Source organism: Procambarus clarkii, chromosome 80 (genome assembly GCF_040958095.1).
Source record: "Procambarus clarkii isolate CNS0578487 chromosome 80, FALCON_Pclarkii_2.0, whole genome shotgun sequence".
NCBI classification, from domain to species: Eukaryota; Metazoa; Arthropoda; class Malacostraca; order Decapoda; family Cambaridae; genus Procambarus; species Procambarus clarkii.
Window position 1 is genome coordinate 21,864,399 of NC_091229.1, and position 26,461 is coordinate 21,890,859.

General features: G+C 39.0%; 1 protein-coding gene and 1 long non-coding RNA gene across 2 annotated transcripts in view; both read left to right on the forward strand.

Annotated features, from left to right (window-relative positions):
- Positions 1-2,357: 2,357 nt before the first annotated feature.
- The window catches only part of LOC123746286 (uncharacterized), a 29,462-nt gene continuing 5,358 nt past the window's right edge, over positions 2,358-26,461 (forward strand). Inside the window, 14 exon segments of the mRNA XM_045727657.2 lie at positions 2,358-2,494; positions 11,929-12,052; positions 12,306-12,521; positions 12,695-14,006; positions 14,008-16,201; positions 16,363-16,460; positions 17,039-17,157; positions 17,802-17,979; positions 18,520-18,711; positions 20,084-20,247; positions 20,460-20,625; positions 22,376-22,573; positions 22,857-23,159; positions 25,855-26,097. Of these exon segments, the coding sequence (XP_045583613.2) occupies positions 2,374-2,494; positions 11,929-12,052; positions 12,306-12,521; positions 12,695-14,006; positions 14,008-16,201; positions 16,363-16,460; positions 17,039-17,157; positions 17,802-17,979; positions 18,520-18,711; positions 20,084-20,247; positions 20,460-20,625; positions 22,376-22,573; positions 22,857-23,159; positions 25,855-26,097 (5,628 nt within the window). The 5' untranslated portion in view covers positions 2,358-2,373.
- On the forward strand, positions 2,501-6,929 carry LOC138357801 (uncharacterized). Its single transcript, XR_011225148.1, has 3 exons — positions 2,501-2,690; positions 6,053-6,294; positions 6,660-6,929. It is a non-coding gene; the product is annotated as an uncharacterized lncRNA (long non-coding RNA).

Genomic DNA, 26,461 nt, shown 5'->3' on the forward strand with positions numbered 1-26,461 from the left:
ACTTTCACCTAATTGTAAAAGCTGCATTGTCACACTAACAATGGTACCTTTTCATAGACTATTTTTATTTTCATGATGATCTGACATTTTACTTTTGTTTTCCTGCAACTGTGTGTCCCTTGATAAAATCCTTAGTGAATATAATATCATTGACATTACTCATGAAAGGTATTGTATCCAAGTTTTAAATATTTTGAGATTCAGATGGTGCTAAATAGTCTTCCAAGCCTCATTGAAGACTATTTGAAGTAAAAATACCTTATTGAAGTAAATATATAAAATTACATATTTCCAAAAAAATGCTCTTACATAACAGTGGTGGGGAGAATTTTATAATGTTAATTTCAGCATTATGGCTACTGTCTGCCTAAAACTTCCTTCTTGAGAAAGATGAAAATCTGATTTTGAAAATACAGACAATTATCTATATATAGGAGGTTAATTCCTGAATTAACCATAGAAAAGCCAGTCTTATTTTAATCTAAGAGATGGAGCAAAGCCTAAAGCAGTCGACAGAAAGAAGAAATACAAACTATTTAAGTTAACCCTTACCAGAAAAAAACTAAAATGCATAGAAAAAATGCAAAGTAAGATCTAGGTGTGTATTGCCAGTGTACTGTACTGTATGCCTATTGTTTAAATATAACCTGTTCCCTCTATTAAAGTATGAGCTGAATGGGGTGAAACATACTCTTGAATCCTATTTTTAGGTTCATGAGGCTTAGTTCACTACACTGATCTGAAAAATACAAAGTAAATGTATCAAAAGGAATTACAAATTATCATAAAGTATTCTTCAATGTACTGGATATTATACTTAGGAATATCACATTATATATAAGACAAATTTTTAATACTGTATATACCGCCTGACCAGCCAGAAGCACTATGCATGTTAGTAGCTATGCAAGAATAGAAGTCACACACGATCGTTACATAACCAATTGTACCTTCTCAAATGTTGTGAAATGCAACAAAAATGAGGAATGATAACAGTATAGTTGTTGGGGGGGGGGGAGTGAAAAGCGTGAGGGATAATAAGTACAATAAGTACAGTTGGGGGATGAGAGTGGGGGGCAGTGGGCACGATAACAGTGAAGTTAGTGTCGAGGGCAAGAGGGAGGAGAATAAGACAGTTGGAGGTGAGGGACAGGAAGGAGAACAAAACAGCTGGGGAAAGTGAGGGACAGGAAGGAGAACAAAACAGCTGGGGAAAGTGAGGGACAGGAAGGAGAACAAAACAGCTGGGTGAAGTGAGGGACAGGAAGGAGAACAAAACAGCTGGGTGAAGTGAGGGACAGGAAGGAGAACAAAACAGCTGGGGAAAGTGAGGGACAGGAAGGAGAACAAAACAGCTGGGGAAAGTGAGGGACAGGAAGGAGAACAAAACAGCTGGGTGAAAGTGAGGGACAGGAAGGAGAACAAAACAGCTGGGGAAAGTGAGGGACAGGAAGGAGAACAAAACAGCTGGGTGAAAGTGAGGGACAGGAAGGAGAACAAAACAGCTGGGTGAAGTGAGGGACAGGAAGGAGAACAAAACAGCTGGGGAAAGTGAGGGACAGGAAGGAGAACAAAACAGCTGGGGAAAGTGAGGGACAGGAAGGAGAACAAAACAGCTGGGTGAAAGTGAGGGACAGGAAGGAGAACAAAACAGCTGGGGAAAGTGAGGGACAGGAAGGAGAACAAAACAGCTGGGTGAAGTGAGGGACAGGAAGGAGAACAAAACAGCTGGGTGAAGTGAGGGACAGGAAGGAGAACAAAACAGCTGGGTGAAGTGAGGGACAGGAAGGAGAACAAAACAGCTGGGTGAAGTGAGGGACAGGAAGGAGAACAAAACAGCTGGGTGAAGTGAGGGACAGGAAGGAGAACAAAACAGCTGGGTGAAGTGAGGGACAGGAAGGAGAACAAAACAGCTGGGTGAAGTGAGGGACAGGAAGGAGAACAAAACAGCTGGGTGAAGTGAGGGACAGGAAGGAGAACAAAACAGCTGGGTGAAGTGAGGGACAGGAAGGAGAACAAAACAGCTGGGTGAAGTGAGGGACAGGAAGGAGAACAAAACAGCTGGGGAAAGTGAGGGACAGGAAGGAGAACAAAACAGCTGGGTGAAGTGAGGGACAGGAAGGAGAACAAAACAGCTGGGGAAAGTGAGGGACAGGAAGGAGAACAAAACAGCTGGGGAAAGTGAGGGACAGGAAGGAGAACAAAACAGCTGGGGAAAGTGAGGGAAGGAGGGAGGAAGGAGAACAAGACACATGGGGGTGTGTGAGGGACGGGGCGGAAGCAGAATAAGAGAGTTAGGGGTGATCTGGGACAGGTTTTCTATGATGGTGGTAGTGTATGGGGGAGGTATGAGAGAGCACGGAGGGTGGTGTTATGGCGCGCTACCAGAGGGCGGTGAGTCTCCACACTAATGGCGTCTGCACCCTTCCACCTGTCAACTCTCCGCCCTCATATTCACCTCCTCCCTGCACCTCCCGCACGGCTCTATCCCACCGTGAGTACCCGGACACCTCCCTCACGCCCACACCTCCCTCACGGCTCCCTAAACTGGAAGAATTAGCCATTTATCTCCACAAATGGGAGTGTCATAACCAGTTTGGGTCTTTAAAAGGGCAATATTGTGGGAGGGTCAACAGGCCGGGGTCACGGCCGCTGGCTCGGCCCTAATTGGCCGAGAAGGGGGCGATAAGGTAGTTATCGTGGCTGTGTAATGAGGCATAGGTGACGCAGGAATTAGGGGGCAGAGACGGTAAGAACAGAGGCAACACCCTCTGTAACTTGCTAATGTGGCCTCTTGACCTCTCCAGTTGTCACAACGTCATGAGAATGATGTACCAAGTTGCCCGACCCTAACTTAGCCCAGGACCCACGAGTAGAAAACGTGACATTGCACCAATTTTTTTCATTAGCGGCTCTGATTATTGATAGTAGGTCATATTTTTGGTGGTTGTGGGTTTACACGTTCGAAATGGGGTGGCCCTATTACGAGAGGAGGACCCGGACGGGGCGGCACCGTCCTCCCGGCCTGTTGGTGCCGTGCGGTTATTACCGGTGTCTTCGGCTCTTGTGTCTCGTCCCAGAACAGTTTCTGAATTTACCCGAGGGCAGGAAGCCGACGGCTTGTCAAAGCTGCTGGCTTTGTATGTCTATAAATCCAACATTTTGTTTGTAACTCATTTTCAATGTACGTGTGTACCTTTACCTGAATAAACATCTTAAAGGCTCTCCCCCTGCCCCCATTTGCCCTGATGATCTTTGCCAGCTAAAAGATCAATTTTTTTTCTGTAGAGCTTTTGGTCATGAGCCTAAGGGTGCGAGCAAGTCCTCCGGGGCTCGACACCTTGTGAGAGTTGTTGTTCTTAATGAAAGTTAACATTTCCGTTGTGTAGCGGTAAGACACTCGCCTGGCATTTCGAGAGCACTTTGTCCTGGGTTCGTACCCTGCCCGGGGAGGATTTACTGGGTGTCAATCCTTAACTGTAGCCTCTGTTCACCCAACAGTAAATGGGTACCTGGTTGTTAAACTATTTGGCGTGTCGTATTCCAGGGAACATTAGGATTAAGGACTTGCCCAAAACGCTACGCGTGCTAGTGGCTGTACAGTACAAGAATGTAAGAACTCTTTTTATATATACAAAAATAAAAAAAATAGTTAATGTATTTTGGTTGTTGCAGAAAAATTCATTTTATATCATGTACACTAATAAAACCTGGTAAATAACATGCTTTTTTGCTGTTGTTGTTCACTTGGCGGTAGTTAAAGGGTCGTGTACCGCAGCGGTCTATGTTGTACTCACCTAGTTGTGCTTGTGGGGGTTAAGCTTTGGCTCTTTGGTCCTGCCTCTCAACTGTCAATCAACTGGTGTACAGATCACAACCCAGAGTCCCGAGTTCAATCCCCAAGCAGGACAGACGATTAGGTATAATTAGGCACGTTTTCTTTCGTCTGATGCCACCGTTCACCTAGCATTAAATAGGTACTCAGAATTCAGGAAGCTTATGGGTTTCATATTAGTGAAGGTCAGTATAAAAGTTTACCTGAGGGCACTAGTGGTATAAGTATTATCTTGTAACCCTGTGGGTGAAAAAGCATCTACTGTTCTCAGTCCTAAATTGTGGCTTGTTGAGCATGAAACCAAGCCAGTCGGCCAAGCGGACAGCACGCTGGACTTGTGATCCTGTGGTCCCGGGTTTGATCCCGGGCGCCGGCGAGAAACAATGGGCAAAGTTTCTTTCATCCTATGCCCCTGTTACCTAGCAGTAAAATTGGTACCTGGGTGTTAGTCAGCTGTCACGGGCTGCTTCCTGGGGGTGGAGGCCTGGTCGAGGACCGGGCCGCGGGGACACTAAACCCCGAAATCATCTCAAGATAACCTCAAGATTGCTCCTTGTTTGTGTGTTACACTCTGTACATCTAACGTTTCTCAAGAAATTGGCCAAGGAGGACCTCGAGAAGCCTAAGTACAGGCTTTGTAGCCCCGACAACAAGAAACCAGTTGTTGCTGTGGTTGAATGATGAAGGAAATACCTAAATACTGTATGTGTGTTAGTGTATTAAAAAACTAACTAACTTAAACCCTTTCTCAAGATACTGCATACAGTGTTGTGACAATGTCAGAACATTGTACACAGTGCCATGAGAAAGTGAATAATGTTTGCCTCTAACCCAATATTCGGGGCATAATAAGTTACCAAATTCCAAAATTTGCAAGAATGTTAAAATACCAATACAGTATTTTTGTCTTGATCTCTCAAACCTATTGTACCTAAAAAAAGCTAAAATTAAAAATTAATATTACCAGCAGCTTTTTCCTGTGATCCTGTTCTTAATTGAATAGTTCCTGGTGTATTTAAAGGACAATTATCAGTAGCCTGGAGCTTCACTGTATATACCCAGGAAAACAAATTTAGAGGAGCAGCACATTTTGAAATTAAATATGTAATAATTTAGCTTAAATTTGTATGGGGTATTTATCCGCAAGTTGCTGTACATCTTCATTGTTTCTGGAAGGTAACATTACTACATGTGGTTTCCAATTCAAGTAAGGTTACATAATTATCAGAAGAAAAACTAAGCCAGCACAGTATGACTGTAATATTTAATTCAATTAATGCTATATGATACTGTATAATCACAAGCACGGTACAAAATGTAAATCTATACATCATAATTTTGAATTATATTTTAACTTGTGCAAATATATTTAATTTTCCAAAAAAGGTCAGCCAATACACCGAGTCATAGTGCCATTCTGGCTTTGTGCTTGTATTTAATGACTTAATTCACAGCAATTACTGGTTTTCAATGATTTTTAAGATAAAATCATGGTGAGAACATAGAGCCATACAGGTACGTTGTTGGTCACATCCAGCTGCAGTGCCCAGGTATTTGTTTCAGTTGGTATTTGAGTTGCATTTCCTTAGAATGATTGCATTTTAATGGTTCAATTTGCATATATCATCTGCTTTGTCTATACCTTTATTCTCGGCAATACTGTGTATAATTTAACTTGCTTCATAAAAGATATGCTGTACAATGCACTGTGTATAATAAACATCTAATTTGAGCATTTGTAAAATTAGCACAAATGGTTAAATAGTTTATATGTATCCAGTGTGATGTACTTTACAAATATTGTTTATACATATGCAAGACTTACTCTCTAAATCTTATGTTAATAATGTATATATATAATTAACAGTTTTATCAGATGTCATGGCTTATTTTCATATTGCAGTAGCTTAAACCTTCCTAAAATTACCTTAATTACCTTCAGTACCTCCTCCGATATATATATATATACTGTATATAAATACATATATACTGTATATGCATGTACGGCACTCATTTGTTTTGGTATTTCATCACCCTTTCTCTTGGGTAAAGAATATCTGCACTGATATTCCATCATTAGCGATACAGTATGTAAATTTTATGATTGGCTTATTCGTAAATTATTTGTAAACTATTTTCCAACAATTTAATGTTACTGAAGGAAACAATCTTTTGGTAGCGAGTACAACTTCTTGTTTCGATTTTGTTCTATTACAGTTTTGCTGGAATGAATATTAGCTACAGTTATAGAGTGAGAAGTGTGGCCAAAAGCAGAATTGGAAAGGACCAGAAGGGAATTTAAAAAGAAAGGGGGAAAGAAGATGAAATGACTGTGTGCAGTGAAGCAGATTGTGGAGAAACCAAGGAATATTGGGACAAATGTAGCCCTTGAATTTATGGAATTTGGAGAATGTTTATGACATGCCAGGAAAGTTGGCATTTGGGATGAAGAGGTGGAGGTAAGGATGGTTGAAGTGATGTGTAAACAGTAACCGCCAATGTTGAGAGTGGTGGGAGAAATCCTATTAAATTAATATGCAAATAATGGTTGCATTTGGAAAGTGCACATTGTTCACTTTTGTAAATTATTATGGTAGAACTAATTATCAAAGAGGCTTGAGTAACAATATTGGACACTGAAGATATTATGTATATGCCAATGATCTGACTATTGTCAGGTTCAGTAGTAAAAATAAATTCTAGACGACCCAAGTAGAATGATGTACAGTAATGTTTTCAGTCATATAGATTAAGAATTTACTTTGAGAGCAGATGTAATGTGGGAGTCAATGTTATTGCAAATAATATTATTTTGACTCTCCAGAGAGTCAAAATGTTATCTCCAGGCTCACCACCCAGCTGACACAGAATGGCAGCCTTGCAGTTCATTCTTCCAAAACTTTACTTCACATCAGCATAATCAGAGAAGAATGTGTAAAGCTGATGCCAGTTGTGCATTACAAAAGGGCAGGAGTCATATAAATTGACCACTCGGCAGAGGTCTCGGAAGCAGATGGAATTTTTTGTAAATGAGTATTGGATCATGCATGCTTACAGTACTGCTAAAAAAAATACAATAATTAAATTAAAATAACAGTTCTGTTTTAAATACCAGTAACTTAATAATTTTATATACAGTACAGTATAGTGCTGTATTTAGTAGCATTAGCCTAGTGAGTATACATATGAAGATATGTATGGAGGAACCATGTATGACAAGGTGATGAGGAACCCATTAAAAATGAATGTTTGGGGGACATTTGTTGAAACTATGGTGCATATATGGATTAGAAACAATGGAAATGATCTAGTAAAGATGGGAAGTTATAGCTGGCAGAGAACATAGGGTACAGAGTCAGGCATTACAAAAATAAGTGAAAGGAATAATGTCTCAAACTATAAAAAAAAAAGTCTCAAAAGCTGTCGATAATAATTACCCGTGTAGAAGTAAATTGTAAAGTAAATATTGATGTTCACCATGTCATTTTTGGTCACCTATTTTCAGGGATACAGTAACGACTTCTCACATTTGTAATTTATATGGATAAAGCTCTCTGGGTAATGTGTATCCAAGTTAGCACACTTGGACTTTGCTCAGCCTCGCTACAAGAGGCCTAGTTTACCCAAGGTGTTGCCTGGTTGCCTGACATGCACCCAGTCCACATGTGTAAAATGACTTCGTGTGGCACAAGCATTCATTTAAAGCATTAATTTAGCTCATATTACTTGATTTATGAAAACAAATTGATACAGTAATTAGGTTTTTCAGCATGGTGAACCCTAGACGTGTTGTGCACAGAGACTAATTCTGGGGCATCATAACAAGCACAATAAATTAGAAATAAGACTGCCAATTAGAGGCAGTCATATTTCTAGGCATTGTTATTTTTAGCTTATCGTACTTTTCATTTTTACTATTCTTATGTTTTTTCTATATTAGTAATTGTGTGCGTGTGTGTGTGTGTGTATATGTAATATATACATACATACAGCAAAATATATTTACCAGCATGTGTTTGTATGTATGTACTAGATGAGTACATACATACACACACGTACTGTTAAATATATTTAGCTGTGCTGTATTTGTTTCCAATTTACTCGTAATTTTTGTCTTTAATTTTGGATTTTCTGTTTTGGGCTTGACTCGGAAAATTTGTGCTGGGTTATTTCAATAAGCAAAGTTTATAGTACTTAGGCAATCTGCCACTACCTAAGCCATTGACCAATAACTGGCGTGTTCTCCTGCATCCTCTCCGCTGTTCTTTTTCTTCCAAAGTGGCGTTGATTTTCTACACTTTACATTCCTTAGTGGTTATTTTCTCACTATGGATAGCACTTGTGTTTGTCTTCTCTACTTTCATTTGAGGTCCTCACTACACCCTTTCTTATTGCCTGTTCACCTACATCTGTTTTGTTTTGCTGGAGTGGACTAGACTACTAATTAGGACATTTGACAATAAATTGTTATTGCTTGCGAGTACTTTAGCCAAATTTAACACTTTCACATTTTGATAGTGCATAACATAATGTGTTCTAAGACTATAAATAGTTTTGTAAACCAAAGATGAGTATTAATGGTTTACATATTGCACAGCCTGCAGTCAGTTGTATATAATTCACTGTGTCGCAGGGCAGGACGCCAGATTGTATTCATAAATGTTTTGGCTTTTATCGAATTCCCCCCCCCCCAGGCCGAATTACTGACCCCGCTCAGAACGCTGCTAGGTGAACAGAGGCATTAGGTGAAAGGAAATGTGCCCAACCATTTCTGTCCCGCCCAGGATTCAAACCTGGAATTCTCGATTGTGCGTCGAGAACAGACCCAACTGTATTACTGGGACTCTAATATATGTATAAATTACACTTCACTATTTCACATGCAACACTTTTATCCTATTTTATTTTAGCCTATGTGAATCATCATAAATGTACAAACATTTTGATATCAAAATCAGTGTTCTAGCCTAATAAATAGGCTTATAATAAAAAAATGAGTTTGTATAAAATTCTGTTGTGTACAGGTGAGTGGGTAGAGGAAACGGGTAGTTTACTTTAGATAAGAAAAGTGGCTGCTTCTTGGGGATGGTAAAGTGTTAACCCCTGCACTGCGCATCTGTCTTTGGCAAAAACTTCAGTGTAATTGTTAAGGACATATTTTTGTTGTTTTTTATAAATGTTCAGGTAAAGTTAATGTCAAAATGTTTCCAAATGCAACCATTTTCATTTCAAAACACAGAGTGATGAAAACATTAAAAAAACATTAAAATATAGCCTAATTAAAAAAATAATACAACTCTCGGAACAAGATTTCTCAGTTGGCGCAGCACAGTGGTTAAAGTTTCATCACTTGCACATATCTCTTGCAGACATCCCTTTTCATTTAGGTGTCAGTCATCTAAAGTCAAATTTAAAGTCATTTATTTAATAAATGAAACGCTTGTTTTTTTTTTTTTTTTTTTTTTTTTTTTTTATAGCTATATGACTTACTGTCTTATGTCTTCTTATTGCTCCCTTAGTTGGCTACTACAGTATTTATTTCAGTTTATCATCATTCCTTGGGTTGTAGTTCTCTCTCACATTACTGTAATTTAATCTGTGCTCCACAAAGCCAATGATCCAGGCCACTGCTTTCCCTTCAGAAGATGATGACCCTAATTACCGTGTTTTTCACAACCTTAATACAGTACCTGTACCTGGATGGGGTTGTGGGAGTAGTTCTACTCCCCAAACTCAGCCCGGAGCCAGCCTTGACTTGTGAGGGCATTACAGGACTACCTTCCATAGCTTTTGCCAGCAGTTTCTTGGCTTGCATCGTAGACTACCACCTTTAAATATTACAAATGTTATTTGGCTGCTTTGCATTCATATTTCTTAGTATAAATTCTTGCCATGCACCCGACCGGCTCTCATTTGTCATTTTGTATTTTGTTTTATCTGAGGATTAAAGTGCCACTGTTGCTATTACAGGAGTGATGCTATTGCTACTCAAGAGTATGGCCCAGGCTGTCAATGGACCGACTATGTAAGCTATGCCTGCATTTGTTCTACAGTTGCCTTGGCTTTAATTCTGATTCATAATACTGGACTGTACTGTAATGTGTTAACACTGGTACTATGGCTTGTGTGCTTGTGAGTATGTAGTGTAATATGGTATTGTGCTGTATTTGAGCAGTCTAATACTGAATATGATTGGCATTTAAGTGTGCCTACTTTTGTCTACTATTTTTTATTTTATTAATGAAAATGTACTTGTGATTTTGGTAAGGAAGAATATATTTGAAATAATCATTGTTGTTTGTAAACACTTGTGTTGCTGAGGTGGCAGCCTACTTATTGTGTGAAGTGAATCATCATCTCTAGCTACACAACAATGCAAGTGTGTGTTGCAAAACTTAACACTCCAAGCAAATGTTTGGAAATTTATCATTTACCAAACAAGCTCACAGATCACTAAACTCTTATCAAACCATTCCTGACCCATCACCTTACCTAGCCACACTCAAGGTTCCAAGGAGGTGGATAAGCTCTTCAGTCTCGAGCCTAAGATAGAAGAGACTGTCACAGGTAGGTGGGGAGCTACTAAGGACTGCCTAGAAAGAAGACTTTCATTGCACTCAGTACTGCACAGTACTGTCCTGTATCTCTGAACAGGTCCCCTCAGTTCCTCCCTCAGCTTCCCCAGCTCTGCATCTCAACGATGGAGCCAGTTAAGGTTTTCACAGGACACAGTGGCATGAAATTAGGAACACAAAAGAGAACTTGGTACTACTGTACTTCTGAGACAGTTGATCGCAGGGCTGCAGGAGAAGAGGGCAGAAACAAGAAGTCTCAAGGACATGATAAGCATACTGAAGTTATGCATCAACGTTGATGGTGAGGATCTTCGGGAAGAAAATGGCAATTGCACTTCGTTCAATCTACAAGTTTCAGATCCTGATATTGGCTATCAACACACAATATTAGAGAAAAAAAGGGTATCAAGGCGGCTTATTTCTGTAGTGTATAGGCCCCTGAGACGTACATTGCATTAACTTCACCATTGTTCCTGTGATCTGGGACGGTCCTGCTTTTGAGCAGGGAACCAAGAATCGAGTCGTGTATATTCATAATTACAGATAAAAGATTCTTCCTAATTAGAGGGAGGAAGAGAGAGATATTTTGTATTTTGCATTTTAAGAGTATTTATTTAGGTGCTAGCATAGAAGTCTGGGTGGGTTACTTTCTTGTTTGGCCTCATTCAATTTAATTATTGCTAGTTTTATAAGGTACTGTACTTTTAATTTTGAAGTTTTGGTATGTATTTGTAGTTTGGAACAACTTTTATGCTTTTAATGCATAACAGTTTAGGGATTTTCTTTAGTTTACCTATTTTGTAAGTTTAGTAGTACAGTACAGTACAGTACTGTAATTCTACACTAGCAAGTTATGTATAATGGTGCTGCATATACAATGTGTGGTGCAGAGGGTGAGGCTTGGCAGTGCTGATGAGAGAGGAAGAATGAGAGGGGAATGGAGCAAGGAGGAAAAGCTTGGGATATTTCTTGTTTACACTGTACAGTATTATGTAATACAAACATTGTAGGTTACACTGAGGTAGGAGGCCAGGGATACTTCCATTTATTGCCCTTGTGACATTGAGCCACGTCAAGTCTCTTGAGCTGTCATCTTTCTGGATTAGGATAGACATCATGGTAGCCTTCTTTGCTAATGTGTCTGGGGTGTTAGGGACATACTGAATATACCAGGCTCCTATTACTGTATTTACCAGGGGCAAGGACCTTTTTCAAGACTGCTTTGGTCCCTCAATGACCCAGGGAACACTTGGGGATCAGATACCAATCCATTACTGATGTGAACTCCCCTCATAATATTTAGTCACAAAACACAAATTCTCAATACTGTACACTTGATGCATTATTCATTATCTTGTTTGATATAAATTGTCCTTAGTTTAGAAACTTAAATATATTCAAATTTGATTTATTTGCATTGGCTTAGACTGAATGTTGTGCATTTATGGCTTATTTTGTAAATTATTTAAAATAGTTTTTGTTCATGCTGTAATTAGTGTAATTTGTTATTGTCAACAGCCGTAAGACAGCGCACCAAAGGTCACCTACTTTCCCGGTCAACGTCCCTACAGCTGAGGTATGAACGCGAGAGGTTGGAACTACAAAAAAGGGTCACTGAGCAGCTGGTGTCTGATGTGTTTGGGTTTGTATTTTGAACTTTTATTTTTGTTTAGATTTTTGGCTCAGGATTAAAAGTGACGATCATGAATATTTTTATATGGTGTAGGTATTTTGGATTTTGCCTTTTTATGAAATGTAGACTGTTTTTGGTAATTCCCTTAGATAATTTTTGTCCCTTGATTTAATTTATACCTCTAATAATTTTTTTATAATAAGCACTGTTTTGGCAATAACTTTAATGGTTATGAACTTTCAAATTGTGTCATTCTTTGCAGTTTATACAAAAAGTCACTTTTTGTGGACTTGAAGCTCGAGGCATCACGAGGCAACGTTTATTGTCACCAGCTGTTCTTTGCTGCTCGTGTTCCAGCACTGTGGCGCCTACTTCTGGAAATTGCCAAATTTCAGCAACCCAACAAGAAGTCTGCTGAAAATCTTGTTTGCATACAACTACCAGATGTTGACTACAAGGAACTTCAAAAATTTACTCGGTATGCTGCTCATTTATGTTGTGTGTCGTGTGGGCTTGTGTAGTATTTCATATGACCATGTGGAGGAGTTACACCAATCTCCATGCTGAAGTTATTGATCTGTTATAGCTCTTAAGTATTCTTCCAAGTATGTATTGGGACAGTGTAATATATATAATGCATTCTTTCTGCAGGAGCCTGTACAGTGACAGGAACAACTCGGCAGCTGGTATAGCATTAAGACGCAAGTTAGAAGACACCCTGGCTGTTCTCCAGCAGAGGGCGCTTGTGTATAGCAATAAAATACGAATTGAGAGACTGAGTAGTGACGAAGAACATCACGTTCAGCAGCTAATCCTGAAACAGCTTCAAAAAGGGCAACTGAGCAAGAAAAAGGGGAACATTCAAGACGTGGAAGAATTCATCAGCAATGGTGTTCATTGTCCCTACCAGACGTGCACCATTTCGGATTGTGATTCAAACAGCACAGCTACCTTGAAGCCACAAATGATAAAACAGAGTTCAAATATATCCAAGTCTGTAAGGCCAAAGTCTAGTCAAAAGGTTTGTGCTCAAAAACCAAAGTCATTGGGATACACAATGAACATTACAAACCACACTGTTGTAAATGTTAACAAATGTGAAATTAGGGAAAAGCAACCAGATAGTACGAGTGACAAAGCTGATGATCATTGTGATACTAATATAGAGGATGGTGTCGAGAGTTCTGCTACACTGACCAGAAAAGGGAAAATATCTTTGAAGACATCACTGCCAACAAAAAGGTCCTCTTATGAGGACCAATCCCCCAGTGGGCAATTATCTAACCAAGAGTCTCCAGTCTTTAATGTTTCTATGATTAAGGAGTTACAAACATCTCCCATGCAAGTTAGTGGGGAATCCTTTCAAGATAAGTTGAGAGACAAGAGAGAACGCTCACCTTCGCGCTCTCAAAGGGCTTCCACAAATGACTTCACTCCTATTGAATCCCTTCATGATAGAGATGAAAAGAAAGGTCCACCAATTTGTTCAAATGGTCATACTGGGCAGTTTTATCCTGAGAAAGTGAAAATCAAAGAAGGCAAACCACATAAATACGGTGCTATGTCTAGCACAAAAGAAAATGCATCCTTACATCAGGCTAACATTTTGGCTAGACAGCAGCAATTACAACAACAGCCAAAAAACCATGTTCAATCTGTGTCTACCTCCAAGACATATTTGCATCGAAAAAGTCAGTCAGTTGTTCCAGACTCGCGTGATAATGTAGAACTAGATAATAACAGTGTTAGCAACAGTGGTAGTGATCATAGACTGAGTAATCTACACGAAACTTCTAGTCTTGAAGTAGAACTTCCTAGCAGCCATGAAGAAAATTCCAGTAGCCATGACTCTGATGAGAGCCCAGAAGCCTCATCAAGAAGATTGGCATTCAAACCCCCAGGAAAAGAATGCAATCATGTTGTAGGGGAAAAGGAAAATAACTTATCAGAGCCAGGTAGAGCCACAAGCCATTCCAGTTAATCCCATGAGACCACTTGTAAGAGCAAGAACCTATGAGATTCTTGAAGGAATTGCCAGTGGCCCCGACAAGTCTACAGAAGAACCAACAGAAAAGAAGGAATCGGAACCTGAAGAATCCGTCGTAAAGACGGAACGGGGGGCATTAGACGATGCTCATAACAACATTCACAGCTTTGGTACTCCTAAAAGAAGTGTAAGATCTCATGGTTTTGGAAAAGATAACCCAGGCAATGGGAAGGAGAGAAAAGTTTCTGATGAAAGTATATCATCATACTATGAAAACACAGATGATCCTGAGAAGTTAAGGGAAATGGAGAGAAAGAAAGGTTCACTGATATTCGAACACAACTTCCAGACTTACTCTAACATTCCTACAACTAACATGATGACTGCTAGTATGATGACTGCGAGTATGAGTTCTGAGAGTGGTAGTATGGGTATGGGATCTTTGTATAGCAGTATGATGGATAGTGCCATGATGGGTAGTATTCACTCATTAGGTGCTCTGGAAGCACCTGTTGTTGATCCTATACCACGTCCAGCATCTGTTGGTCTTCCAGTTGTGCACTCGATGGAAGATGTGAAGCAAGAAATGAGCCGTGCTGTCAGTCGCCGTCCTCCATTAAGAGTTCAAAAGAGTACAGATGAAATGGCTTTGGAGCTCCAGCTGGATTTAGCCAGGAGAGGAACGGCAACTCGGTCACCTTCTCCTGATTCTTTAAGTGTTGATATTGTAACGAGAAGAGAATCTGAAACTGTGGACAAGGAAAATTCACCCAGAAAAGTTAATAGAAATAAATCCTTAGAAACTAGCACTTCAAGTTTAAAAAAAGAAGAGATGGACAATGAAGAGAAAGAACAAGATGATCGAGAAAATGAGAGTAAGAGTAGCGAAACGGGACATAATGGAGGGAAGTCTGACAAAAAAGAAATGTCTGCTGAAGAATCATCATTTAAATCATTGCCACAACTTACAGGAAGTCCCAGATTAAGCAGAGAGCTATCGGAAAACACACCCATTATCTCAGGTGGCTCTACTCTGAAGAGAGAGAAGGACACAGGAGAGAGAACATCCATCCCTAAATCCGAGCGGCAAGTTAGTATTGGGTCAGTTAAGGATGTAGATTCTATACCTCTTGTGTTTGGATATATTGGTCCACAAGATGAAGAGCAACATGAAAGTAAAGTGGAAGACAAAGAAGCAAGTGTTGAAGGGGAGGATGAAAAACATCAATCAATCTTCCCAATGTTTATAGATCTTAATGACATACCATCTCCATCAATAGAAGAAGCTAAGGAAACAGAGAAGAAAGAAGCGGCCAAAGTTAAGAGTCAATCTTCTGCTGTTTACATGTACATAGAAGCAGATACACCTTCTCCTAAGAGCAGAAGAAAGAGGAGGTCAGAGAGTGATGGTATAGGCATTCCAAAGTCCATAGAGTCTCGTTCAGAAGCAGAATTCACTTCTCTTCCACCAGTTCTAGCAGGTCCAGCACCCTCTATAGAAGGGAAGAAAACTCCAGATAGCATAAAAGTTGAAGCTAATGGAAGTTCTGATGAAGGTGGGAATAAGGAGAAGAAAGGGTTCTTTATGTTTATCGAAGCAGAATCATCACCAAAGTTGGGTTCGCCAAAACCAAGACGGCGACCTGCTCCTCCTCCAAAAAAGAAAAGTGAAAATGCAATGACCAGATCTGCGCCCAGTGATTCCATTCTATTTTCAACTCCAGAGAGTTCTAGCAAATTGATGACTAAATCAGTAATTGATAGAGAAGAATTTATTGCTCAGCCTCCAACAAGGAAGAATGTTAGCCTAAATGACAAAATAAATGAATCCTCTACTTCAAGGGATGGATCGTTTGTGTCAGGCATCCCAAGGCCAATTCACGTTCTCAAAAACAAAGGAGCTTCATCTAAATCTAGTAACAGAGCGAAGCCTTCACCTCTTAAGAGAGAGACTAGTTCTCAGAGAGATCACTCAGTTTCTCGGACTAAAGATGAACATACTTCAGAGACAAACGACATGGCCACAAGCCGAGACATATCTGTATCGGAACTTGGTCCTTCTCAAAGTGTGTCTTTCAGTGATATTGTATCGGCTAGTCTTCCTCAAGAAACTGAACCTTCTGAAGTGTCAGACGTAAGCAGTCTTCTCAGCAGCATCGAACGCTCAAATGGTAGGTCTTTCTGCATCATGTTCCTTGCTGAATCCTTGGGTTTAGATCCTTGATTTAACTCAGTCTGATTGTATATACAGTACCTCAGAGATCTGTTTAGAAATGGACCTTTCATTAATTAAAGCCTGATTTATTTATTTATTTTCCTCTACCCTATTTAGGGCCCTCAGATCAAGGAGACAAGGAGCCATGTTCGAGACTGGGAGAAGATTTGCTGCGGATGTTCTTGAATGAAATAAATACTGATGTTGCTATACAGGTATGTACAGTGTTGTTATGCTTTTCTGTAAATTTATTATGATGTTCTTAATCTCCGTACAACATATGTATTATGTAACTTTAAATAAAAATCTCACTCAAGTATACTTTTATGTACTTAGTAGATAAAATGTGTTATACAGCGTTCATAATTTATATTGCATAGATGTTTCTAGTACTGTACTAAGCAGGATCTCTGATACTATTATGGCACTCTTAACTGAATATCAAGCTTGCATTCTTAGCTTAACATTATGTTCCATGAAGGTTTCATCCTGTAGGCTTGAAACATTTCATCAGTTTTGTAGCTCAGTCTTTTTATAAACAGCCCCAAATATCACAATAGTTAGTTAATAAGATGGTGTAAAATATATCGTATGTGCTAGAATTTTCAGTAGTTTTTTAATTTTAATTATACATACAGTATGTGCCAGCACCCCTCCCCCCCCTGAAAGTCATAATTACTGTATTTTAATTTTTTTAATTTGATGAGGAATTTTCATGAATAATTTATTTTAATAAGAATTGCAATGGTTCACTATTCTTTTGTTTCTAATCTTAAATGAACTTGATTTCTAGATTGGCGAGAAGCGTATCCGAGCCCATAAATGCATCTTAGCTTCGCGGTGCGTCTACTTTGCTGCCATGCTCTCGGGACACTGGGTGGAAAGTGCCGGCAATGTTATTAAGTTGCAAGGGTTTGTACCTCAGGCTTATATATCTTGGTTGATTATTAATGTGTGTTTGTGTCACTACACTTTTGATGTTTTGTATTTGTCATATGCAGCAAATCTCCTAATTAAGATAATTATTTACCCGAATTTATGATTAAGAAGCACTTATAATGTATCATAAAACTCTTGAATAATTATTTTATTAACTATGTAAAATGTGTATGAACGTCCATCTTCTGAAAGGAGTAACATCCCCCCCCCCCGCCCTGCTTTCCTTGCCTGCCAAAGGAAACAAGAGACAGAGTGGCTTGCTCATGAAAAAGAAACTTTTCGTCTACACACGGAGATACTGTATGCTTTTTAACGGGCGTCATTTAATAAAATTGAGAAAAGTCATACGAAAGTAGCTGGTCAATATTCTGAATATGGATCTTTTCACGAATACACTGTGTTAATCTGGGTTAATCTTAATCATATGCCTATGTTCAGTATTTATATGGTACTTCTGTAGAATATAAATTTAATATATGCCCTCATTGTAATATGATCTGTATTTTTTATTGTAGATGCTTTATCTGTCAGATACTTTATTAGTTGGAGGATATATTCTGCACATTTATAAAATGTGTGTTACCTGGAAATAGAAATAATAAATGCATAATTTACAGATTTTCTGCCGATTGTGTTATGGTGGCATTGAAGCACATATATAGTGGGACAAGTACAGTGCCTGAGGGGGTGAGAGTTGGGGAGCTTGCGGCACTGGCAGATATGCTGGCACTTGATGGGCTCAAAGATGTCATTTCTTTACATCTAAAAGCTAAAATGTGTCATTACTTTCATAAGGTCAGTTCATTTTTGACTACAGTATTTCAGTACCGAACAAAAATGCTAAGCTGTATTAGAAAGCATTTTGAATAGTTTTTTTTTTAATATTTTGGTTCTATCAGAGCATAAAGTACAGCAGTTTTTTCTAAAACAGCATAAACATGTGTAATTTATTGGGATGTTTACATAAATGAAAAATGTGTACTATTATATATGCTACCTTACCTTACCTTGAGGTGCTTTTGGGGCTTAGCGTCCCCGCGGCCCGGTCGTCGACCAGGCCTCCTGGTTGCCGGACTGATCAACCAGGCTGTTGGACGCGGCTGCTCGCAGCCTGACGTATGAGTCACAGCCTGGTTGATCAGGTATATATGCTGGATAGACCTCTTGCATTAAAACTCCATAATTAAGAATTTGAAGTTAATGTGTGTGTGCAATTTCTGAAATGTGAAGATTTGCTTTATTTATATACTGTTTTATTTGAATATAGCACTACTCTTGTAGTTAATGAGAAATTTAAAGAATTTGCTTTTTTGTTTTGTTTTTGTACTTGTTTAGCCATGCTCAGGATGTCTTGAAGGAGTGTTGGATGTTTTACCCATCGCTGGTGCCTATTGTCTTGATGATCTTTATCACCGATGCTTGCGGTGGGTGGCCAAGCACTTTGTGGTGGTGCTGCCTACTCGGAATTTTGCTGCCCTTCCTCCCGAGGTGCAGGATCGATGCCTTAAACAGCTGCTGGATGATATGGTAAGTTGGCAGACATCAAATTTCTCTTGACTGTGAGTGATCAAAGGATTTGGTAAGGAAGGAGGAGGAGGGGGTGGGGGGTGGGAGACAGAAATAAAGGATGAAGTTGGTGACAAGTGGAATGAAAATAAAAAAAAAAAATTCTAAGGGCTTGACAAACATTAAAAATTATAATTTTATATGACAGTGTTTCCTCTAGAAACATGCTTCCCAATCGTGTTGTAGGCTCTTTGCTTTTTCAGACATACTACCTGCCTTCACGTGATTCAATTATAATTCAGTGTCAGGGGACAGGAAGCCAACGTGTATTCATACACATTTTGGCTTTTAGACCCAGTGTACAGTGGTCCTTGTGAGATGTCATATACAGTACGAATGCATTTACTCTTCGCAATCTGTTTCCACCCAGCCTTGTGCCTTACCCTATCTTGTGTGTTGGTCATTGACTATCTTCATTATCAAAGATTCTCAACTTGGTTGCCCTACTCTTCCTGGCTTTTCTTTACTTCTCTCCTTAAATACACTCTAGTAGTCTACTATCATCCATTCATTAATATGCCAAACCATATCAGTATACGGATCTCAGGTCGAGTGGTTTATCAACTTGTGCACTTCACATCCTTCCATATCAATTTCATTCTATACTCTGTCCCTCTTAACATAGCATATGCTTACCAGACTGCTCATTTTTATGGCTCTAACTTTTTATTTGTTCATGTTCACAATTGTCTCTCATACATTTCTATAACCTTTTGAATCTCTTCCCACAGTATCTTGTTTTTTCAAACTAGGGGTTTTCATTGCACCACCCACTCCTTCCCTTTCTATATTCTCAACTTGATTTATTTCACACAATTTATCTTCTCTTATCATAAATCTACTTTGGCCCTTGTTCGATTTTGTCTTATCACATTCATCAATAATTTAGTCAACTTGTAACATGATTTGCATATATATCAGTGATAAAGGAACTTTATATCACCTGTATTCTTTAAATATTGTGTACTCTTCCTGCAATTACAGTGTAGTACTTATGTTAGACCTATCCACTTTCTTGCACTTTCTTTGTGTTCACCTTTCTGGGATATTCTTACCCTGACTCCCCTCATGACCTCATCCATATATACAGTAAACAACCTGGGTGACATAACAATCATGACATGTTACTGCACCCTCAATTTTATTGCCATATGTTACCTGTTAATCAAGATATAATTATTGTTAACTGCACACTAAAGCTGTTATCTGGGTGTTTTATTCAGTGGGACAATGTGGTATTATTTATTATATAAATAACTTAAATAACTTATTCTTCATAAAAATGATAGTACATTGCTATAATTTTTCTTTGTATGATGAATTCTGTCAACAGAGTGTGAGTAACGTGATAGATACTGCCTTGGGATGTGAACGAGTATTATCATCTTTACCAATGGTCAGATGGGCCCAGCCTGTGTTTGACTCTGCAGCACAGTTACTTGAAGCAGCTACTAGCTTCATAGCTGCCAACATGAGTGGAGTGTTGACGTCTGACAGGTGTGTGAGTAGCATACTTACATGATAATATCAAGTCCTTTGTAATTGTGTTTTTTATTTTGGGTAAATCATTGCCATCCCTGCCCCAATTCTATTTTTGCATGGTTATATATACTAGTAGTCTTATTTTTAATTCCAAAATACCTTTCAATTTGTACCTCAAAGAATGGTGATGCTTGCAATTCGATGTCATTGTAAGACTTACTTCTCAGGTTTATTGGCTTGGGACGAGATAGTGGGTGGAGCATAGAGAGTTTACAAGACACAATGCGTGTTGCATGCGAGTTGATACGTCCGGACCAGGCTGTTCTCTCACACCTTCAACTGGCAAAGTTCCTTGAGCAGAGTCAAGAGGATGGACTACTTGAAGTCTCTGAGGTAAGATCATTTGTTTATTTTTGGGATATGTAAGAAATTGCCAAAGAATTTTGAAAAATAGATTAGCTGTTAAGGCCTAGAGGTCATAAGCCATCTTTTGAGTATACAAACATTGCTCAATAATGTTGATTTTCTCATGGAATTCTCTTGCTTCCTCCATGAAAAACTATAACAACATTATTTATTTCCTCCTACTTCCACTTGTAGCACACCTCCATTGCTTCACTGCCACTTGTCTTGAGGTTTAATATGGCTTTCCTTGTGCACAAGGCTTTCTCACTTTCACTGTTGACAATATTCAAATAGCTCTATTCTTCATAACATCAGAAGAATTAGTTTGCTTACATTGAACGCATTGCAAACTAGTCATCTTGGAATGTCACTCTTCTTCTTAACCCTAAATAGAGTGCCCTAAATATATTTATATATATATTTATAACCCTAAATATATTTATATTGATATAAATATATCTGATTAGGGCTGCATCAGATGATTATGTATGTTTTGTCACTACAGTAGTGTGATCCGATTGCGGTAAATAGTTCCAATTACAATCATTAGGTATTGGCATCATTATATAGAGAATAGGAATACATGTTTTTTCAACGAGGTAGACTGTTGATCGAGTGTACGCTCTTGCTAGGTCAACTCAAAAGTAAACATATGATGATTTTTGTATTTGCCCTTGATATGTGTATGCTAAATATTTCTGAATTAAGACCTTCTGATGGCTTCCTTGAGCCAGTGGCCGATATGGGTTCATGGACACAAGCTACCTGCCAGGCTCTTATGACTTGTTCACTCCACCATGGGTTCATGGTGGGTACCTTGTTTAAGTTGCCTGGTCACGTAGTTGGGAGAGGGAGGTTGTCTTGAGATGATTTCGGGGCTTTAGTGTCCCCGCGGCCCGGTCCTCGACCAGGCCTCCACCCCCAGGAAGCAGCCCGTGACAGCTGACTAACACCCAGGTACCTACTTTACTGCTAGGTAAAAGGGGCATAGGGTGAAAGAAACTTTGCCCATTGTTTCTCGCCGGCGCCCGGGATCAAACCCGGGACCACAGGATTACAAGTCCAGCGTGCTGTCCGCTCGGCCGACTGGCTCCCTATGTAGTGACGGTAAAAGCAAGTCCCTATCTCCCTCCCGAGACGGTAATGAATCTAACTTGTCACCTCTGAGACACCAACTCGCTACTATACAAAGGAATAAACATGGCACTCAATAAACCCCCTTCTAACAAAAATTTATCTAAAATAATGTCAGTTAACATTCTGGTAATTTCTGGATGGGCAATGAATCGTGACTACAGCAGCCACCAGATGGCAACTTCAATACAATAGGGTCAGTGAAGCTGGGAACCTGCAACCACAAAGCTTCTGACCAACTAGCAAGTACACAGCATTTTTGTCCTGAACATAATGAAGGACAGAAGGAAAAACCTTGTTTATACAGACTTGGTGAAATACACCTCTTGGTATATCCTCTTGTTGCTTGGCAGTCCGTGTTTCCCCACCTTCACCTCTGGAAATTGAAATAAGTTTATTGAGGTAAAATCCACACAAAGGGATGAGGTAGCTCAAGCTATTCTCACCCTGTACCTTAGCCACCTCTGAAAGGTGACCATGATGTAAAAATGAAAATTGAGAGATGTAACTTTAGTAAATGGATTGATAAAAAAATATTCTAAGCAAACTGTTAATGATTGATATTCCAGTCATAAAAAAGTAATTGATAATATTTATCTTGCAGAACTATCTCAACTTCCTTGAAACCATACTGAATCAGATAGAAAAGTTTATGATTCATAATGCCAACCGAGTAGCAGTTTGTCGCAAGTGGCCCTTGCTCTCTACTAGTACACAACGAAGAATTAAGGATGCTGCTCTTGTAGTGGTTGAATTTTCCCGACCTACTGCCCCCAGACCTAAGTTCTCTTCTGCAAATAGGGTGAGTTTAAGTACTGTACTCAACTAAAGAAAGAAATGTTTCTTAAAATCAAAAGAATTAACATTAGTACAGCATATGTATTTGCCGTGTTATAGTGTATTAACTACACTACTGTTGATTTCGTCTTATAATTGATTACTTTTTAATAATTCTCAATACCCCCTAATTTGTCTTGCCATATGAAGAAATTTTTATGAAAGAGCACGTATCACTTGTTCATTAATTAAGGTGGTTTTATATCAGCTTGAATGTTTGTGAAAGTTTACTGAAGATGACTTTACAGAGACTACGAGGTACCAGTAGTGAAAGCAGCGGTGTACCCGGTCGATCTGGTGACCATAGATTGATGCGAAGTGCCAGTGCCACAGCTGTTCCATCTTCTCAAAGGGTAGGTGTGAGGCGGCCACCTGCGTCTGGCCAAGATCCTACACGATGCCAGACTCCGCCAGCTATTCTCTCCCGTCCTCGCACCCAAACCCCCCCTCCAACACGCGCCTCAACTCTACGAGCACAAGCTAGGCAGGCAGCTATACAGAGATCACAGTCTGCTCGCACAGTAGCTGAACGTCCCCGAAGACCTAGACAGGTGTGTTTTTTTAGAAGTTTCTATCCATTATTGAAAAATAATTATTGCAATAATGTTTAGGAGTTACAGATCTCTAGTATATCTTGCCTGAAAATTGGGATATACTGTATTTGGTGAAGATTTTTTTAAATTCTATCCTCCCATATCTTTAAGTGTGGCTTGTATACAAATAATTAAATGTTTTTGGTGATTTATTTTATGTTAATGTATTATGTATTATTTAATGATTGTTTTCTATACAATTGTTATAGTGTGAATTTATTTATTTTTTAAGATGTTATTTTTATGAAGTACCTAGGTCCTTCTCTTCCTTTCATGATATGTACAAATGCCCTAACATCATTGCATCACATTTTCCGGCATTAATCCTCCATAGCAGTAAGTCTTGATGGTTTTATCATAGCTCTTCCTGCTCTGCTTCCACCACACACTATGTCTGCACAGTGTTTTTTAAAGGACAATGAGGTGTTCTCTACTTTATTGAATTATAACACGTCTCTCTAGAGCGCATCAAGAATAGCCACTTTAATTTTACAACATTCATTTTATGCAGTTTGTTTTAATAGATGTTTCTAGATTTGTTTTGTTTGTTTTGGTAGTTATTGTAGATATTTATATATTTGGGGCAGTTTCATAGTTTTTCTAATTCTCCAACATTATCCAGTAATATCACTTTTAAGTCTGCTCACAAATAAGCAGCATGACTGTTATTTTGACAGTGTGCATGCATGACCCAGTCTATTCTATTCACTATTGTGCACTTTCATAGAACCTTTACTTCCTTTCATTAGATAAATATCTCTATTAAATCCATGTCACTTGGAATACTTTATGGCTCAGGCAGTTTAGGTGTCTACATCCAGGGGGTATAACTTTTATTTTTTGTTTCTCACATCCAGATGACGATTTGAAAACATTTGGAAATATTATCTCAGACTAGATATTAATGTAATACTGTAGCATAATGCAAATGGGAGCCACTTTGGGAATTTGGCAAATTTTTATACACATTACTTTTATCTATTGATAAAAGCTAATTTTGACTTACATTTAACAAAACAAATTGGAATTTCTGAGCTATGCTTATTTGATTGAGCTCTAAGGTAAGATCTGCTATGTTCATTGGACTAGAAACATAAGTCTTGGCAGGTGCCACAAGCCATGTTTCAGAAGGTCCCACAGGGTCATAAAAGATGCCAAGATGCCACTAGAAATAAGCGGATTTTGCCAAGAAATGGCCGACAGAAGGTACATTCTATGTAAACTCAAAGCCATGTAAGAGTTCTTCCCTGGGATCAGATGAAGACCTCTACCTGACTGCCAAGTGATGGCAGTGCCTAATGTGGTCCCCAGAGCCCCTCAGTACTCCAATTCTTCCAGGCTGCATACTGTATGTGACAAAGCCAGCAGACTGGGACCATAGCTTAGTTGACTCTCTTAGTGGCCTATTTTATTTGTATATATTGCTTTGTGTGTGTGTGTGTGTGTGTAATAACAAGTCTTTGCATGCTCTTACGGTTTTAAACAGGCTTGTTTGTCAGTGATGCACAGCAGATGGTCTTAGGTGGACTTCTGGTAGCATTCCCATTTTTGTCTATGTTCTCTGGTACTATCTAGCCACATAGGTATTTCTTGGTGTGTATGTGTGCGTGCGTAACTACCTAAGCGTAGTTACAGGACAAGAGCTGCACTTGTGGTGTCTGCCTTGTAATCTTTGTCATGTTTTCAAGCTTCAGATAGCTTCCACCAACCTCTTTATTTATATTTTTCCAGCCAACCACAATTCTGTTGGCAAAAGAGAATTTGTGTACATTTTTTCATCACCTTTGTTTTCTTAGCTTGAATCTATGGCCTCTTGTTTTTGAAGTTGTGGGTTTAAAATATTTTTGTCAACTTTGTCAATTCCTTTCACTATTTTGTATGTGGCTATGTGGTTTCATCTTTTTTTTTTCGTTCTCCTTTTATCGTCAACTTTGTCAATTCCTTTCACTATTTTGTATGTGGCTATGTGGTTTCATCTTTTTTTTCGTTCTCCTTTTATCGTCAACTTTGTCAATTCCTTTCACTATTTTGTATGTGGCTATGTGGTTTCATCTATTTTTTTCTTTCTGCTTTTATCGTCAACTTTGTCAATTCCTTTCACTATTTTGTATGTGGCTATGTGGTTTCATCTATTTTTTTCTTTCTGCTTTTATCTACTTGCTGTGGCATAATGCCTTCAGACTCTCCTCATAGTTCTTGTTTTTTTTATTGCCAAAGCCAATTGGTAGGATGTCTTTGTACCTCTGGTGAGTTTACTACTTGGAACCACCTCTATATCTTTTCCCTCCCCCTTACCCTATTTTCCATATTCCACATTTCATTATGTGGCATATTGTCTGTATTGAATTTCATCTGTTGTGTGTTGCTCCATTCACTTGTTCTATGTAGGTCATTTTGAAGGCATGTGCCAATCAAATGGGTCTGTTCTCCTTACCAGCTTAGCATCATCCGTAAACATATTCATTTAACTCTGAATTCCTCCCTCTGGTGGTTCATTTATCTAGACAGTGAATGTCACTGGTGCTAATACTGTGTATGTGTGTGTGTGTGTGTGAAATTCCTATCTTTAGACATGTGCAATATTTATCATATCTACTATTAATTGCTTTGAAGTGAATTGGTGATAACCATTCATTATTCCATGGATTTTCAGGGGAATGACACTTCAACGGACGAAGATACCCATTCTAGTAACAAACGAGCAACGCCAGTTGGGGGCTTCACCCGTGGGGCAACATTTACCCGGTCATTGTCTCGACCCGAACCAGGTCGACCAAATCCCCAAACTCCAACAAAAGCGCCAGCTCCTGCTTCCCGCCCGTGCACTCCTGGACCTCCAGAACCCTCCCAGTTGCCCAGAAGAACCACAACTGTCAATCGCACACCAAGCCACACGGTGGGTTAATATTCCCCATACATTGTTATGTAGCATTGGTAGCATTTTACTACGTAAAAAAAATTACTTTTTAAAGTTTTGTTCCTGATTGTGTGTGGTAAGTATATGTAAATATAGATTAGAAATAGTGTATGGATGTCTATCTATTCTCAAAATGCTTGCCATATTCCCTCATCTTATCTCATCCTGTGAAGGTATAATATTTGTGAGTAAAGCTTAATATTAATGCATTTGGTGATTAATCGTTATTCTCAAAGCCATTGACAATTACACAAGCTAAATAAAGTGCATTAATATTTAAACAAAAATTATATCTAACTACCCATAACCCATAAAAGAAATGAATAGATCATGCGTGTCAGTG